Raw genomic sequence first — 17,480 nt, forward strand, 5'->3', positions numbered from 1 at the left:
TGTTGGAGGAAAAAGAAAAGAAAAAAGAAGATTAGATAAGTACTTTATATCTTGTTTATCATATTTATTCTTTATTTATTATTGTAAAAGCAACTAAAATAAAAATACAGATCTTTTTAAGTTATTTGAGACTAGATTAGGTAAAATAAGTAATAACAATAATATAATTAAAATGGTTCACAAGGCACACACGCGAGTAGCTCGTGAGTAATGTAATTTGATAGCGTAACATGAGCTGCACATTCCCCAAATACTTTACAACTTATAATGGTGCAGATAGTAGTTACACATGATTCAAAGGGCAGTAAAACAATAAAACATAGTTATAAATAGATGTATAATGTTTTGAACTTAGAGCTAAATAGGATAAAGGAATGTAGTTTCATGTTACAATTTGAAGTCATTCTAGAAAGAAAAAATATTAATTTAGGTTTATTTCTTTCTTTTTATGGTTACAAGGTTAGTTGAATTGATTGATCCCACTTTGAGTTATGGTATAGAAAATAACAGATAAAATATAAAGTTTTACTGAATAAAAACGTATGAAATGCATTTAGGTTTTAGGGATTACACAAAGGAAATATGAGATTTTTGAGATGAGGAAAAGTATTTTTAATTTTAACATGAAAATTACTTTGCCCATGGACTATTTAAAAAAAAAACTCAATATATTCATGGACAAAGGGAACAGGAATGGGTGCTTCCTTGGTGATTGATATAAGCCACCACTGTCAAATTATTGGAATGTATCATGACAAGTCAATTCTGTAGAAAAGGAAGAAGGTGATCCAAACCACGTTGTACTGCCAGAAGCTCCAATATGTTTATATGATAAGGTCTCTCAGCTGGAGAACATTGTCTGGAAGCCTCCTGCTGATTGACCCATGCCTCCTCCAACCGTGGAGAGAAGTATCTGTGAATAGATGCAAATCCGTATGAGGTAGAGGAAGCAGTACACCTAACAACGTGTCATCGTTGTTCAACCACCAATACAGATTGTCTAAAAGAGAAGGAAGAAGGGTAATGAGAGAATCTAGGGGATCCCGAGCATGATTCCATTGGTCATGCAGCATCCACTGAAGAGACAGCATATGTGCACAACCCAAGGGAATAAATGCCTCCATTGAAGCTTAAGTCCCCAAAAGCAATAGAACCTCGTGAACAGAAAGAGAGGGAGCAGCAAGAGCATGGAAAACTGAAAGCTCTATTGAATGGAGTCGAATTTGAGAAGGTTGGGCCCAGCTGAGGTGTGTGTGTTGAAGAAATCACCCAAATGGATAAGATATTGGATAGGTAACAGGAAATACTTCTCCAACTTGAAAATTTAACCCACTCAAGCTGCTTCTGTAAGAAGCAGGTGAGTGTGTTTGTGGAGATTTCTGTTAGGAATGAGCTAACAGAAGCCATTCATCCATGTAGTGGTGTAAGTGCAACCTCCAAGCATGCAGAAGTCAGACAAAAGTTTTGCCCACCCGACATAAGACATACAGAGCCAAAGCAAGCCCAAAGGGCAAGGCAAGAAACTGACACACAACCTTGTGGTGGATAAACCAAAGATAGTGTTGTGACTGATAAGAAATAGGAATATGGAGATAAGCAATCGAGATTTCTACCTTGATCACCCACAGTCCCAGAGAAAAAGTCCACCACAGTGAGAGAAAAACTCCATGGTAAAATGTGGAAGATATGAAAAGTGACTGAAGCAGGTCAGATCAATCACAGGACTCCACAAAAAGTCTGGAGTAAAACCCTGGGGAAGGTTGACTGACAGGCTTGATATCTTTCTGTAATAGAAGAGTTTGCACCACCTCGAATAGATGCTCACTGATATTACGATCCCAAAGTAATGGAAAGAATATCAGTACAGAAGACAACAAGCGTGGTGAAAGGAAATGGATGAAAAATCCTTCTGACAAAACCTGGATAACCCAAGGATTGGTAGTGAATTCCAGCCATACGGAAATAAAATTGGCCAAATGCACCCCCACTGGACCAGAACCCACAGGATAGTCACCAGTACTGCTGGCGATGATGAAACCTACGTCGAGAAACATGATAAATAGTTGAACCCCTAGTGGTAGGAACAAGTAAAGGATGGGTAACAAGAGCAGGAGATTGTAATGGCTCAGAATGAGACAAAAGAGAAACCAAGGATGAAAGGGGTGATTGTTGCTTTACAGATTCTACAAGTGATTCCAAAGACTCAGGAATATCACCAAATATGGACCAATGAAGAAAAAAAAGCCATCCATAAGATAAGCTGAACATCCCAACACCAAAGAAACCCCATGTAAAGGGATAGAGCTGAAGAGGACAAACAAACCAATGTAGAAGTAATTAAGGAAAAGGTATCCCCAGAAAAACCCTTAGGAGATTGGTGGAGTGCTTCAGAAAGGAAATTTATGGAAGATATATACTGTAGGAGTGCAGTAAGGTTAAGATGAAGGCAGATAAACTGTGCGTGGAATAAATGGATAGGATTTTCAGGGTCAGCCTTTCATACAGGAAAAAATTACTCCAACTACAGAGAATCAAGAAAAGATTGATCAGCCTGATTGCAAGCCAAGGCAAACAGATCCAAGACTCATGGAGGGTGAGGCATGCTAGCACCTGCTCTCAAACGAAAAACAAATGCTGAGCATGAACCCTGATGCAATAGAACCTCGTATAGGGAGAAGGAGGAGGAGGAGGAAAAACAAAATACTCTGAGGAAGGTGTGCCATGTAATAAGGAAGGAACAAAATCATAAGAAATCGTAGAAATGGATAAAACAAAACACACCTAAGAAATCATATCTAAAAAGGCTGAGTTAGGCCTAGCAGAATATGCAGGAGAGGCTTGGGAAAGCACAGCATAGTTAGGTGAAGGAAATAGGCTGTCAAAATCCTCCCCATTATGAGTAGGTTCGAAAGATTCATGAGGAAGTCAAACAGTATTGGGAGAAGAAGGTCAACTCATATAACGATCAATCTTCTGACGAATTAAAGCAAAAATTCCTCAGTTGAGGTCCCTTTCCTGAAGCCTGTGTAATTGTGCTGGAAGTAGGTGGAATAAAATCTGAAGTGGTAACATGAATTTCAGAATTCATCATAAATGGTGAAGAATTTAAAAAAATGAAGAAAAAAAGGCAAGTTATCACATCAAAACTACAGAAAACATACTGTAGTAAAACATTTAAATGAAATTTCTAGTCCATAGAAATGTTAAAGAAAAACACATGAAGAGACCACAATAAAAAAACATCTGCACTAGATCACTGCCTAACAAGAGGAGATAGTTTAGTAGAATTGAATAGAGGAAATCACATGCGTCAGGAGGGTGTGTCGCACTCCTGGTGAAGGGTTGTCACATGATGATTTACATGCAAGATGCAGTTGAACCACATTGTTCATGGGATATGTGGGAGATCAAGGCTTGTGGCATGCAAAAAAGTTTTGTGTATAGAGGACAACACTGAATGAGATTAGCTACACATGTGAGAAGAGGTGATGTACCATGTCGGAAAGGAGTTAAAAGAGTGCAGTCAGAGTGAAGGGGTTAATTCTCTCTTTATTCTCAATAGAAATACCAATGATTACACACAGATTAATATCTGTTTTTTCTTTAATAACAATACATTGTTTCTGTAAGTGTTCTTTAGGGTATTTCAGACCATTATCTATCATGAAGGTCAATTTACAAATACAAATAGTATTTTTAGTGCTGGCCTGCACGTGTACAGTGTTTTAAGTAATTTAGGAATCAAAATGATTTAGGTATAACAAATGTATATCAAAGTCTGATAGAACTGTGCCCATTTCTGATCTTCAAACTAATAATAGTATAATCATTTAGCTGTAGAAAATGTGGTGTTCATTCAGTTTATATACAGGTGTGCATAAGACACCTGATCACTAAGCAAAGAACTGCTTTGAATAGCCAAGCATCAGCAATTTGAGTACTGAAATTGTGACCCAACTGATATGAAAAACGTAATATATTTGTTATTGGAATTATCTTCATATATTTGTAATTAAAGAATATTCTTACATCTAAATTTTTAATGTTATTTCCACTGTATTATTATGTTTCATAATTATATGGCCACTTGTGGTTATTTCTACTAACTTGTAAGGTTCACTAAAATATTTTCTTTCCTTCATTTCTTCTTCAGGGATCTCAGTTTCCTTGTATAACATTCCCCATTCAAAAATCCCTCGAAAGTGGGTGTTTCCACGATACACGGGACGATATTCAAAAGTATCCTTGTCGATTCCATCGATCACTGGAACTGTCATCACTGTGCTAAAAAACAAATAAAAGCAACTTAGGAAGTTTACAATATTCATAGACAGTTTTAAGAAGGAGCTGTTCCATCAATGAAACATTGATTTGATACATTATGCCAATAAAAACAATTTCTACTAGCTTGAAGCTAGCAGAAAAAAACAAACAAATGTTCTACCATTTATATTATTTCTAGAAGTAGATACTACTGTTGTATTATAATTTCATTGTACAATAGTAGAATGTTTTTTAACTTCCATATACTTATGACTTAGCTCAATGTATTATATAAGAAGTAACCAATAATCAATTATTTCTGTCTCCTAGTTGAAATAAAAAAAGCAAAACCAAACACTGTGTACTATACTGGTTACATATGGTATAAATTTTAAAATAATTTGGAACATTTTTTCACACCATACACAGGATTAGGATACTTTAAACTTCATTTAATGTATCTTATATCAAAAATATAAAGTTCTCTAAAATAAATAAACCTGTTAATTCATAAATTTTATGTCACTAACATTACTGAAATAAGAACTGACCTTACACAAATAAATGAATGTCCAATGTGGGATCCACAAGCTATTATAGGAGAAAATAAGAAATAAGGTTTCCTGCATAGATTTAACCTTAACCTTTAACAGGTCATTCATATATAGTTGCTCATCTAGAAAAATGTCTGTTGTCAGAAAAATAAAAATGCCTGGACATATTTCTTTGATTATGCAACATGCAAACATCAGATATGTCTACAGGTAGACATTCTATTTTGTACAGGTGTAGCTAGTAAGCTTCTGTATTATTTTTCATTCTTCTGTAAAATTTCAGAAGCATCTGTGAAATTCCCAAAGATCACTGTAAGCAAAAGTCACTCTATAACTACCAAGCAGTATCTGGAAAATCACCAAAGACTGCTACAAGAGTCCCTCTATAAATAATGAGGAGCATCTGGGAAATCCCCAAAGATCATTGTAAGTAAAAGTCACTCTATAATTACTAAGGAACATCTGGAAAATCCCCAAAGACCACTATAAATCAGAATTTCTATTCAAATAATAAGAAGCATCTGGAAAAACCCCAAGGATCATGGCAAATAAAAGTCACTTTAAGTCTATACTATGCTCATCATTAATCAGTCCTTATATCTGTACTATATCCTACTACATCTGAAGATATATGACTAGAAGCTTACGTATTCTCCTCTCACTTATAGTATAGTTGAAGCTATAACTTCTCCATTCATCTTTCAATCTGCCAGTTTAATATATCATTTATGTATACATTTTCTGAAAGCTTTTACTTACACAGTTACAGTGCCCAAAATGACCTGATGGTGGGCTCTGTCAAGCAGTATCTATCCACTATTATTAACTGGTTTTCAATTTGTATGATTCATTATGAAAATTTTATTCCTTGTCAGTCTTTATCATTATGGTTAATATCACAATAATATTAGTGTCAAACTCTTCAGATACATTAGAAAACTTAACTGAGAATTCACCCAAACCTTCATAGCATTTCCAGGTTTTTTCCAGCCGATCTAAGCTTCAAAAGTGGCCATGCATTTGCCTCCAACTCTAGGTCTTCAAGGAAAGGAAAAGAGACAACAACAGCATTGCCAGCTCCACACCTGGACTCTCATTTTTGGGACAAAAAATTCATACAAAGAATTTCAATGTTTTTGTCAACCATCAAGTTTCCCTTTATTTGGATACAAGATTTCAGAAGGGAAACCACAAACATCACTTAGAGCTCAAAATTTAGTTTCCTTAAAAGTATTCTAAAATGTATAAAAAATGGATGTCACAGATATATATCTGCATGATACAATATTTTTGTTTCCACAAAAGTTCCTTTAACTTCTCACCCAGAACATTATCTTTTGTTGATAAAGTAAAATTTAGAATATTCAATGCCATCTTTGGAAAATATTTATTACTAATGAACTTACAGTATTTGAAAAAAATTATGGAAACAGCAAATAAAATGAACATAAAATGCATTAAGGTACAGTCAAATGTTGATTTGACATTGTAACTGACTGTCAGTAAACCAATCAGATAGTGCTACACCAGCATAATGCCTATAAAAGTACAGGTAGACATAATATTCCCAACACTAATGTGGTGAATGCACTCATGGCTCTTGGGACCGAAATGACAAAAGTTCTAAACAAGGTATGTAAAACTAATCGTCTTGATAATATAAATGGTCAAGATAGAAAGTGATATAAGTAACTTGAAATATGTTCTTTATGTGATACATGACAATCTAGTAGAAATCTTACCAACGATCTATCTGTTAATATAGCTGTGAATAAATTCCAGAACAGTAACATTGACACAAAGTGACCTAAATGTATGTGTAGCTGCTCAAACACCAATGCCTAGGAGAGATAACCAAATGAAAAATTTCAAATGGAAATCAGATCTCACGATGGTATAATCAACAATAATTTGTTAAATGGCAAAGAACAGAGCAATATCATGGTCAATGTATAGAGCAAAGCTTGTTGGTAGATCAATATAAGTGTGGAATGCAACTCAGTGGTGTTGGAAACTTATTGTCTGTGACTTCTGTATGTGTATCACATGTGAATTTTGTCTATAATTATTTCCAATACTCTAGTAAAGGCCTTAGATCACTGAAAAAGTATTGTGAACAGTTCTTCTATGTTACATTTCATATAAAATGTTATCAAGAAGTTCCTAAGCACACTAACTGTAGTGACAAGTACTGAAATTATTTACACAGTTTAAGAAAGGCAACCACAAACAAAATAGTATACTTACGGTGGCTAGTTCTGAAACATTGCAAATAAAAACTATTCATAAAGTACAGTCATCATTATAGTGTTTTTCTCAAGTTTTTTCAATTGTTATAACTGGATCAAACCATTTAGTGAAATAAAATACTACAAAAAGCCAGAAACCAATGTCTCTATTCTATTTACATACTTTAGTTTCTTTGTATATATTAAAATATTAAATACCACAACCAAAGATATTTAAAAGTCATAAATCTTCAAGCATCCCAATAAAAAGGGGATATATGAGTTTTCCTAAATACCATAAAAAAATCAACAAGTAAACACTTCCAATAATTGTGGGAAACTATTTAGTCTCAAACAATTTAGCTATTCATGTATATAGGAGCCAGTATAGGAAAAACTAGTTAGTGTTAAAGAGCTTTCTTGTTCATGCTTATAGGAGCTAGTAATGGAAGAAACCAGCCAGTTAAACAACTTACTTTTTCATGTATAGTATACAGAAGCCTGTTCACATTAAACTACTTACTTGTTCATGTACATAAAAACCAGTCAATATTAACCCTATTGCCACAGGCATCCTTTACTGTGCATATCACGAGGCTTTAGTATCTTACATTAAAAAATTTATTAATCTACTTTTTGTTTATGTTATACCAATTAGTACAACATAAAATTTTAGCTAATAATCCATATTTCAATAGTAGACAAGTTTTAAGTTCTTAATTTTATAAGGCAATATTAAATCAAAATCCTGAATTTCCTTTAGTGTGACACATTTTATTCTAGGCATCCCCTCTTCTCTATTTTACCCATCACCCCTCCAATAAGTATCAAATTCAATGTAAATTACTCTCTATAAAATCGTCATTGCTCAGACAAAACTAGTTTTTATAGCCTTCAATTTTGTTTGGTTACAGAGCCAACAAATGGAAAATCACATCCTTCGTGCCACACCCACCTGTCACATCCTCTCTTTCAGGACTTGTTAATAGTTCTCTCTTATGTTTAATTCCATATTATCTATAACTAATAGATAGAGAAGGTTTTCATCTATCAAATGATATATTATATAATGTTGTTTTCTGAATGAAGAATTGTCAATTTCACTGTTGGTACAAGTTTTGTTCCCATGGGAAAGACAACAACTAGCTTGGATGATATTGTAATGGTTCTTGTAGCAGAGTTAGAAAGCCAGAAACATTGTGATAGTTAGGCGAAATTGTCTACTTTTGTATGTTATTAGTCTATGTTCTTTGGTGCAATATTTAATTAAATAAAAATTATTCAGCACATTACTACCATTGATATAAAAAAAGTAGGGTTAAGTGTCATTGACAATTGATAGCAAAAAAAAAAATGAATCGGGTAAGTATTATATTTCTTGTTTTTCATGTTTATTCTTTATTTATTATTATAAAAGTAATTAAAATGTAAAAATATGGATCTTGTTAGGTTAGTTAAAGTTAGATTAGGTAAAATAAATAATAATAATAATATAATAAAAATGTTTCACAAGTAACGCATGCAAACAACCCATGGGTAATGTAATTCAATGGCATAACATGAGCTCCATGTTCCCCAAGTGATTTACCACTTATAATGGCACAAATAGTTAGACATGTTTCAAACGGCAACAAAACAATAAAATTTAATTATAAATAGATGTATACTGTTACAAGTTTAAAGCTACTGCGGATAAATGAATGTAGTTTCATGTTACAATTTGAAGTCATTCTAAAAAGAATAAAAGGTAATTTAGATTTATTTCTATATTTATTTTGGTGGTTACAAGGTCGGTCAGAATGATCAACCTTGTATAGAATTAGGGTAGGGAAAATAACAGAAAAAATATAAAGTTTTACTGAAAACAAACATTTGAAACGTATTTAGAAGGTTTTAGAGATTACACACATCAAATCTGAGATTTTTGAGATGAAGAAAAGTATTCTTAATATTTGCGTAGAAATCAATTTACACACAGAACTATTTAAAACAAATACTCAATATATTCATGGACAAATCTTTTTTTTAGTTTATTAAAATAACTTCACAAAAAAATATGACTTTTCAATATTTACTGAAAGACTGCCAAATTTTGTGAAGATATACATACTATATTAAAATTTAGTAGTATCAAATCTATAGACTTTATAGGAGTACAAAGAGGTCACGTGACTTTTCAATATTTACTGAAAGACTGCCAAATTTTGTGAAGATATACATACTATATTAAAATTTAGTAGTATCAAATCTATAAAGACTTTATAGGAGTACAAAGAGGTCACGTGGTCAGTCAAATCGACCAAGCCCATGTTGAGAGAGTTAAACCACTTACTCGTTCATGTATAGTATACAGAAACCAGGAAAATGGAGGAAGCCGGTTAGTGTTAAACAACTTGTTCATGCATTTAGAAGCCAGTAATGGTGAAAGCCAGTCATCTTAAACAACTTACTTGTTCATGTATATAGGAGCCAGTAATGGTGGAAGCCAGTTAGTATTCACCTCACAGTGGGCATCCAGAAACAGTACCACATCTCCTTTTGATTCTTGTGCTCCAAATGTACGAGAACGGATCAAGCCCTCACGCTGTTTGTTATGCAGCAATCGTACTTTTCCTTTAAACTGACGAATGTAATCCTCTAGTTGTCCTTTCAGGTGCTCTATTAATATAAAAAACAAACAAACTCAAATTAAATTACAAACTATGATACAAACCTTTGAAGTATCATATGCAGGTGTGTATATATACATACATACACACACATATATAAGTACATACAATTTTTGCTTTTTTTTTACCTTAATAAACAAAAATCATCCATCCAATTATACAAAATGAAAGTATCAAAATTATGGAAATTTCATTGGTTTCTAGGATGAATTTAGACTGTCTTATTTATTTGTTAGAATGTGATACAGTTAATTAAGAAAAATCAGAAGAATTTAGTTCTAAACTGACAGAAGAATATACCAGGATGTTAGAAAATACGTAGGTTCAAGAAGTCTTGATAGAAATGAATAAAAACCCTATAACCCAGTTTGCTCCTGAGAAAGAAAGATCCACCTTTCAAAAGTGCTCAGGTTATAAAAGAGTATCTCAAACTTTTTTCCCTAAAAATATATGTACAGCTATGTCTGACACTGGTTTATGTTTTAGTATATTTTCATGTTACATTTTACAAGGATGAAGTTTAGAGAAATGCAAACTACTAGCTTAAAGTAGTGTTTGAAGAGATTCTATAAACATAATCTACATCAGCTTGTTTTGATACCATTCTGCTTTCATGTTTTCTATAAATTACCCACGTTAGAAAAGAAGGTTTAACTAGCTTAATGAAAAAAATACACCATACCAATATTTTCAAATGTCTAAGGAGCTTCCCAAGCCTATAAACAGACAAATTACTGTAATTGTCCTAAAATTCCTTAGAAAATTCTGGAAACACATATACAGATTTCAAGTGAGCATACAAATAACTTATAAATAGCCACCCAGCTGAATAATTTTAGTAACAATTACTCTTATAACTTCTTTTCCCTTAATAAGATAATTAAATTAAATCTCTGGAAAGAATCATTTTTTCTTGGTTTTATTTAAATTATTAAGGTTAGAATCTAAAGCTTATTTTTAATTAGCATTTTGTTCAAGTACTTCACATGTTCTGCAATTAGAATTCTGACTGTTTCAGACAATATTCCTAGCTATTTGGAAAGAAAAAAAAGCTGCTTTTAATGTCAAAATATCATTCATTACCTCAAGATACTAGTAATAACAGTAATGCCAAAGTTTAGCAGTTGCTACAAAGCTGGTGCTAGAGTTTTAATGTTATCATACAAAAACAGTTATGCTCCTCTAATCCTATAGGTGTTGACATCAAATGTCCTACATTTCATAAAAAGCCATGTATGTTAATGTATTTATGCTACTTTCCACCAAAAGATACTTAACTTATATGCTGAGTATATTTTACATCTATAACTGATTTAAAAAATATATATGAAAGAAAACCATAAATACTTATTTTCCATACATTGTCTACATTGTTAATTATACATTTGTCCTTTTTGTTGGTAATTATATGAATGGCCACTAAGGTTGGGTGATAAATGGAATTTCCACATTGATTAATTGTCAGGCTCATTAACCAATTGCATTCAATTAATCAACTATTCTCACAAAACTTGGACAGTTGGAACAATTGAAAATAGTTATAATCAGAAACACTAATTTCAGTTAGTTGATTATTTTCATGAGTCATAACACTTGTCAATTAATATGAAGAACAATGATGCTTGGAGACGGCTTGAATGTGTAATGAAGATACTATTTAATACAAGTTTAACATAACAACAAATGTACAACGTTTTGCCTTAAAGTGTGTTCCTCATCATCTAATATGAAGAACCTCGAGTTAATCAAAAATAATAACAAGAAACCACAATGGCAATATTTCAATTACTTGGACAGCTGAAATAATTGAAAATGGTAATAATAGGAATATTAATTCAAACTAGTTTATTATTTTCATAACAACTGACTTAATCGTAATTTTGATTAATCGATTATTTTACATGACATTAATTGACGTAATTGATGCTCATAGGTAATCAATTATATTGAATAATGAAATTAATTGCACAGCTGTAAGTCACTAGAATCTAAATTTTATTCTGTCAAAAAAAAACATACTTCAAAGCATGCAACCTATATTTGGGTTTTACAGCCTGTGTAAATTCCACACAATGATTTCTATTTCTGAAACACACACATATGTTCTGTATCCCTGACTATGAAGAAAGCCAAATATTTCTAGTTTGAAATTTGATAAGCACATTAACCAGTTACTAAATACCTGTAATAAATCTGTATAATCCATCCATCTATTTAAATCTCTAATGAGTTACAAAAAAACCTGATAATACAACAGTTGTTAGCAAATTTCTTCTTACTACTACTGTTATAATAATGATTGATACTTCATTTGGGTCACATAACTGTATTTGAACACTTTATTAAGTTTATAATTGAAAATGTGATAGTCAAGCCTAGTTAATAAGGTAAATAACAATGCTACATTTTTTACTTTATATTATACTTAATAGTTTTACATTCAATGTCAGTATTTAGTAGTCACACACAAATACAGTATCTTTCTAACTGCTTATTAAAAATAAGTTATTTTTACTGATATTAACCAACAAAAATATATCATCAAATTATAATTAAAGCTACAATATATAAGCATACATCATTCATGAACATTTTCAAAAAAAGATAACTTGGAAGAGAAAATCCTTCTTTTGCAATTTTTCATTCCAGCAAGCAAACATTTACAATGTATGTTTATCTACAAACAGGGTTTGAAATTAATGCTAGCAAACTACCAAATTGCTGTTTAATGTTCCACTTTTTCATTCCAGCTTGCAAACATTTACAAGTTATGTTTATCTACAAATGGGATTTGAAATTAATGCTAGCACACTATCAAACTTCTGGTTAGTGTTGCAGGCTTTCTACTAAAACTTAAAAGGCACAAGAAAAAATTGCTAGTACACATTTCAGAAAGAAGATTCACAGATCCTTACTATGGAGTATCAATACACTTGTGATACAAGCATTTCAGTTGTTTATATGGCAAAGTTCAGAGTACAGAAGGTTACTAGAATTGTGATTAACAAGATTGTTTCATTTACTTGTGCTATGCTGGTTTCAGCTGCATGACATACTCAGGCTAAGTATCAGGAAATTGGTGATAATAAGACTACACGTTAAATTCATTTGGTTGGTTGCAATAGTAATTAGCACGTGAGCCAGTGCAGTTTGCCAGAGGTGTGGTTAGAAATATGGAATCTGCTCATTGGAGGTAATAATAAAATAGAAATCACATAAGCTTCAGTTGATTTTTTCATAAATTGTCCATAATTAATAAATATGTTAGGCTTATTTGCTTCTAATGTTTTGCTATTTTGACATTTAAATCATAACTTTTAATAATATAATACTTACTATAACTAACTGGTACAATGATTTTAGTTGTACACAGTAATTTTTCTTTTCAAAACAGTGTTTATCCTTATATGGCTGTATGTGTTTTGGAAGTTTTTAACACATACTTACATTAACTCCCCATCTTTAGAAAGAAATTATTGCATCAATTACTTTTAATAGTAATGAATGCACAAGCAGTAGAAATCCAATTTTAATAAAACACATTTTAGTACAGGTAGACTGTCATCAGTGGAGTACTACAGACTTTTTCAATCCAGGCAGTTGTGGCCTAGATAGGCCAATTTTCTCTCAAACTGAACAATTTTTAACTTTTGTGAAATAGTCACAATAGATATAAAAGCACTGTTCAATACATATTAAAAAAGTTTTGATCTTCAAACATAATTGGAAAAAAACATGACACAGACGATCTATCTATACATATAAGTAGAATATATATACATACTTATTAACATTTACTATATTAAATAATTAATTATGAAACAGTTACAGTTAATTTTAGGGAGTAATAATGATGTTGTTATGCTTTCAAAAGTTAAGGTTGAGACCTGACAAACTAAAATTAACTTGACACTAAATAGTTGCTTTAAATCTATGACAAACACAATATAAATTACTTTAATGAATTAATAATATACATTAATAATATATTTTGAATAAAGTCACTATTTACTTAACTCTTGTACTGAAGGACAAGTCTCACTGATTGCAATGCTTTTACGTATGATCTCAAGAAAATAAAATATGGAAATTATAAAAAAAAAAGTTAAATGTATCATAAGAATGAGCTAAAATTAATTTCTAACATTTATGCAGTTAATAAATTTCAAGTAAATATTTCTCTTAAAGAATCCATTGTGAAATAGGAACTGAAGCAGATGGGATGCACTATTCTATAGGAAATATTCATAAGTGGAGAGCACATGTGGGTATTAAATAAATAATATTCTATTGAATTTTATAGGTGTTTATACCTGTGTTAATGGCATACAGTTTCCTCTTAACTGCCGCTTGACAACTGCAGCACAAAAACATATAAGAGTGACAAACTATCATGTATATATATGTGTACACACACACACACACACACACACCTTTATCACTGTCATCATCAACTAAAACAACTTCTTTCAAAAACTGGGGTGGAGATCGGTTTAGAACACTGTGGATTGTTCGTAGTAGTGTTGACCATCCTTCATTATGGAACACAATAACAACACTTGTACTAGGTAAATTCTCTGGATAATGCCAGTAACGGCATCTGTAAAAACAAAACTGTTTTTATTTACTTTCAGATTCAGTACAAAATACTAATTAAAATCATTACACTTCTAAATTTTGTAACTTGTAAGTCTTTTCTAAAATGATGTCATTCAAGGCTTCTTTAGATTGGACTTTCTTGACATACTGTATGCCCAATGAACTAAATATTTTATTGAAGACACAGTATGTTAATATAGGTAAAAAATTATCAATACATACATTAAAATTATAATTCTATTGTATAGAATACAATGTTTTATATAAGCATAAATGGAGAAAATGTTCAAGTGAATTATCTTGTTTAATGATTTATCAATATTTTTGACTAAGGTGGTATGTTACAACATCCTTGATAAATGATTTAGTGTGATTAATAATGTCACCCACATTCCAACCAATATAGATGTGTTACCTAACAATAATATAATTTCAATAACTTCATATATTTTAATATTCATTGTAAGTGATAAGTTGAAATGTATCAAAACCTAGCTTTCATTCTGAAAATTTGTTTTCCCATCAAAGTGTTATTTTTAAAATAATGTTTAGCAACTACTTTAAAGTTACAAGTCCACTGCAAAATAGGAGAAAATTTCTTACTACACACTGTACATTAATTTTCAACAATCTGATTTTAGCTTTATATTTTCAGCAAAAATTACTTTAATACCTTATAATATACTACAAATTAACCATTCTGCTAGAAATAAAAAACATATGTCAATACAGTTATGCTAGTGTAGATTATTTACTGCAATACCAATGTATGTTATTCTGTTTCTGGTTTATATAACTTCCTGTTGTGGTATGAAATATACTCATCTACATATCTTCTCATATAACTAACATACATGTAACTAGAAAAACAATACACATGCTAACAAAATGATGAAATAATAATAAGGTAACGATACACAAAAAAAAACAACAGAGATTAAAACTACTCACTCCTCATGCCGAATATCAGGGATAGACCGGTCAAGGGTCACTTGATTACTAACCACCATGTTCATTCCATACTCCATCATCACTGAGGCAACTTCATTCTGGTCTTCTCCTCTACCAGCATAGGGTTTCCCACCTTCTCCAGGTCCTTCTCGCACTGTATTAGAGGGAACTGGTTCAAAATTTCCAAGAATTCCTTCCTTGTATATCGGTCTTTGCTTTAGGCTAAGGTGTGTATCCTTCAAAGTTTGAAGTAAATACATAAGCTTTAGCCAAAAACAGACCACATTTAAAACTAAAATAAAAAACAATATCTTAATGAAAAACATCAGAATAAAATCCAATTTTAATCCCTTAATCACATTGTAAGAAAAACAACAATCTGAATGAATTACACAGTTAAGTAGCTAAGTAAACACTTACTTTTTTGATTAATTTTTCTTGTTGCTCAACTTCTTGACTTTTTGGTTTGGGCATGAAAAAAGCTACAGTCAATATCAAAATGATGATTAAAAGGCTAACTTTCAACAGTCGACCCCTCCGTAGTAAGAGCATTTTCACTTCTTTATAGAAATATATCTGCACAAATATCACCAATCTAGTAATAAGAAATTATTATCTGATATTCTAAATCATAAGAAATGTTTAATAAGGGCAACTTTCATACAATTATTTAGATCTTCCCCTCTTAAACTCCTCTAATGTGCAGGCCTCCACTACTTCTGATGATAATTCATTCCATGTCAATCATCCTGTCAAAAAAATAAAACTGTCTTAATTATAATCAAGCCTGTCTTTTCCAAATCTTAAACATTTTATCCACTCACCCTATTATCTTAGAATACAGCACAAAGAAATCACAGGCTTTCATCCAATTTATTCTGTGGATAATCTTGTAAACTTCAATAAGATCACCTTTCAAGTTGTTAACAAGTACGTGCAGTAAGAATAATAACATCACCATAACAAGAAGGCACGACTCTCCGATTTTCAGTTTAACTGACCTGATTATCTTACAAATTACAAATGTGTAACTTTCAGTGTAAGCCCACAGCCACGTCCTTAAACTGGCACTATTACCACTAACTGATTAAGTACTAGTAGAACTTACAACCATTGAAGTAGTAGTAGTACTTACTGACTAATTGAAGTGACTAAACCCTTCAAAACAATACTCACTAACTGATAAAAAAAAAGGAACTGTCCGGACTACAGAATATGTAAAATTCTTCTTCTTTTTTCATATACAACAAATTACAATTTACGTTATTAATTTTGTTTAAACTTTTTTAAAACGTTTGCAACACGTCAGCACATGTCAAAAACATTACCTCCCTCTGGTGTATAAAAAAGAATTGAGACGGCTTCTGCTTTTGTTTACTTCTTTATAACAGTATATGATAATTATTCTTTCTGTTTGATAAAATTATAATTATCTGTCTTCTAGTGGAATTTTAATAAAACTGTCATAACCACTGTAGTCTTTCATATATGGCCCGGCATGGCCAGGTGATTAGGGCGCTCGACTCGCAATTTGAGGGTCACGGGATCGAATCCCCATCACACCAAACATGCTCGCCCTTTTAGCCGTGGTAGCGTTACAATGTGACGATCAATCAAACTATTCGTTGGTAAAAGAGCAGCCCAAGAGTGGGCGGTGGGTGGTGATGACTAGCTGCCTTCCCTCTAGTCTTACACTGCTAAATTAAGGACGGCTAGCGCTGATACCCCTCGTGTAGCTTTGCGTGAAATTCAGAACAAACAAACAAACTTTCATATATTGTTCAAGTGACTGGTAGCTAATTACGTGATCCATAGCTTCATGCCATCGTAAATTGTTCAACTCAACTTAAAAAATGCAATAGCAATACCCCCCTCAGTGAGTTAGCAGTAAGTTTATGTACTTATTAAAACGCTAAAATCCCGGGTTCAGTTCCACGTGGTAAACAGAGCGCAGGTAGTAAATTGTGTAGCTTCTAAAACAAAAAAGCTATAATAATAACTACTATGGAAGAAGACAGGGAGTTGAAAAGGGGAAATGAATGTTTTATGATATTCTGTCTTATGTATCTTAAATAGAAATATTGAAAAATGAATTTAACCAAATATATTTCTAAGAGTAATAGTATTGTTACGACAGCAGAGGTCACGTGAATAAAGAAAGAATAAACCAGTTTTATTTAAGAAAGGACTTGTATCGCTAAAGTTTCTTTAGAAAG

General features: G+C 32.0%; 1 protein-coding gene across 5 annotated transcripts in view; it reads right to left on the reverse strand.

Annotated features, from left to right (window-relative positions):
- Window positions 1-16,600, reverse strand: part of LOC106471754 (N-acetylgalactosaminyltransferase 7-like) — a 37,935-nt gene extending 21,335 nt beyond the window's left edge. The window contains exons 1-6 of one of the 5 annotated variants that reach the window (XM_022400361.1): window positions 16,441-16,600; window positions 15,685-16,013; window positions 15,265-15,500; window positions 14,148-14,314; window positions 9,496-9,703; window positions 4,108-4,284 (exon numbers count right to left, since the gene is read on the reverse strand). In XM_022400361.1, the coding sequence (XP_022256069.1) occupies window positions 4,108-4,284; window positions 9,496-9,703; window positions 14,148-14,314; window positions 15,265-15,500; window positions 15,685-15,816 (920 nt within the window). In that variant the 5' untranslated portion in view covers window positions 15,817-16,013; window positions 16,441-16,600. Of the gene's footprint in view, window positions 1-4,107; window positions 4,285-9,495; window positions 9,704-14,147; window positions 14,315-15,264; window positions 15,501-15,684; window positions 16,014-16,088; window positions 16,285-16,399 lie in introns of those variants that run through there. The other 4 variants (XM_013932377.2, XM_022400362.1, XM_022400363.1 and 1 more) reach the window with 4 other exon arrangements.
- Window positions 16,601-17,480: the final 880 nt, after the last annotated feature.

This window comes from Limulus polyphemus, unplaced genomic scaffold (genome assembly GCF_000517525.1).
Source record: "Limulus polyphemus unplaced genomic scaffold, Limulus_polyphemus-2.1.2 Scaffold4835, whole genome shotgun sequence".
Taxonomy (NCBI): Eukaryota; Metazoa; Arthropoda; class Merostomata; order Xiphosura; family Limulidae; genus Limulus; species Limulus polyphemus.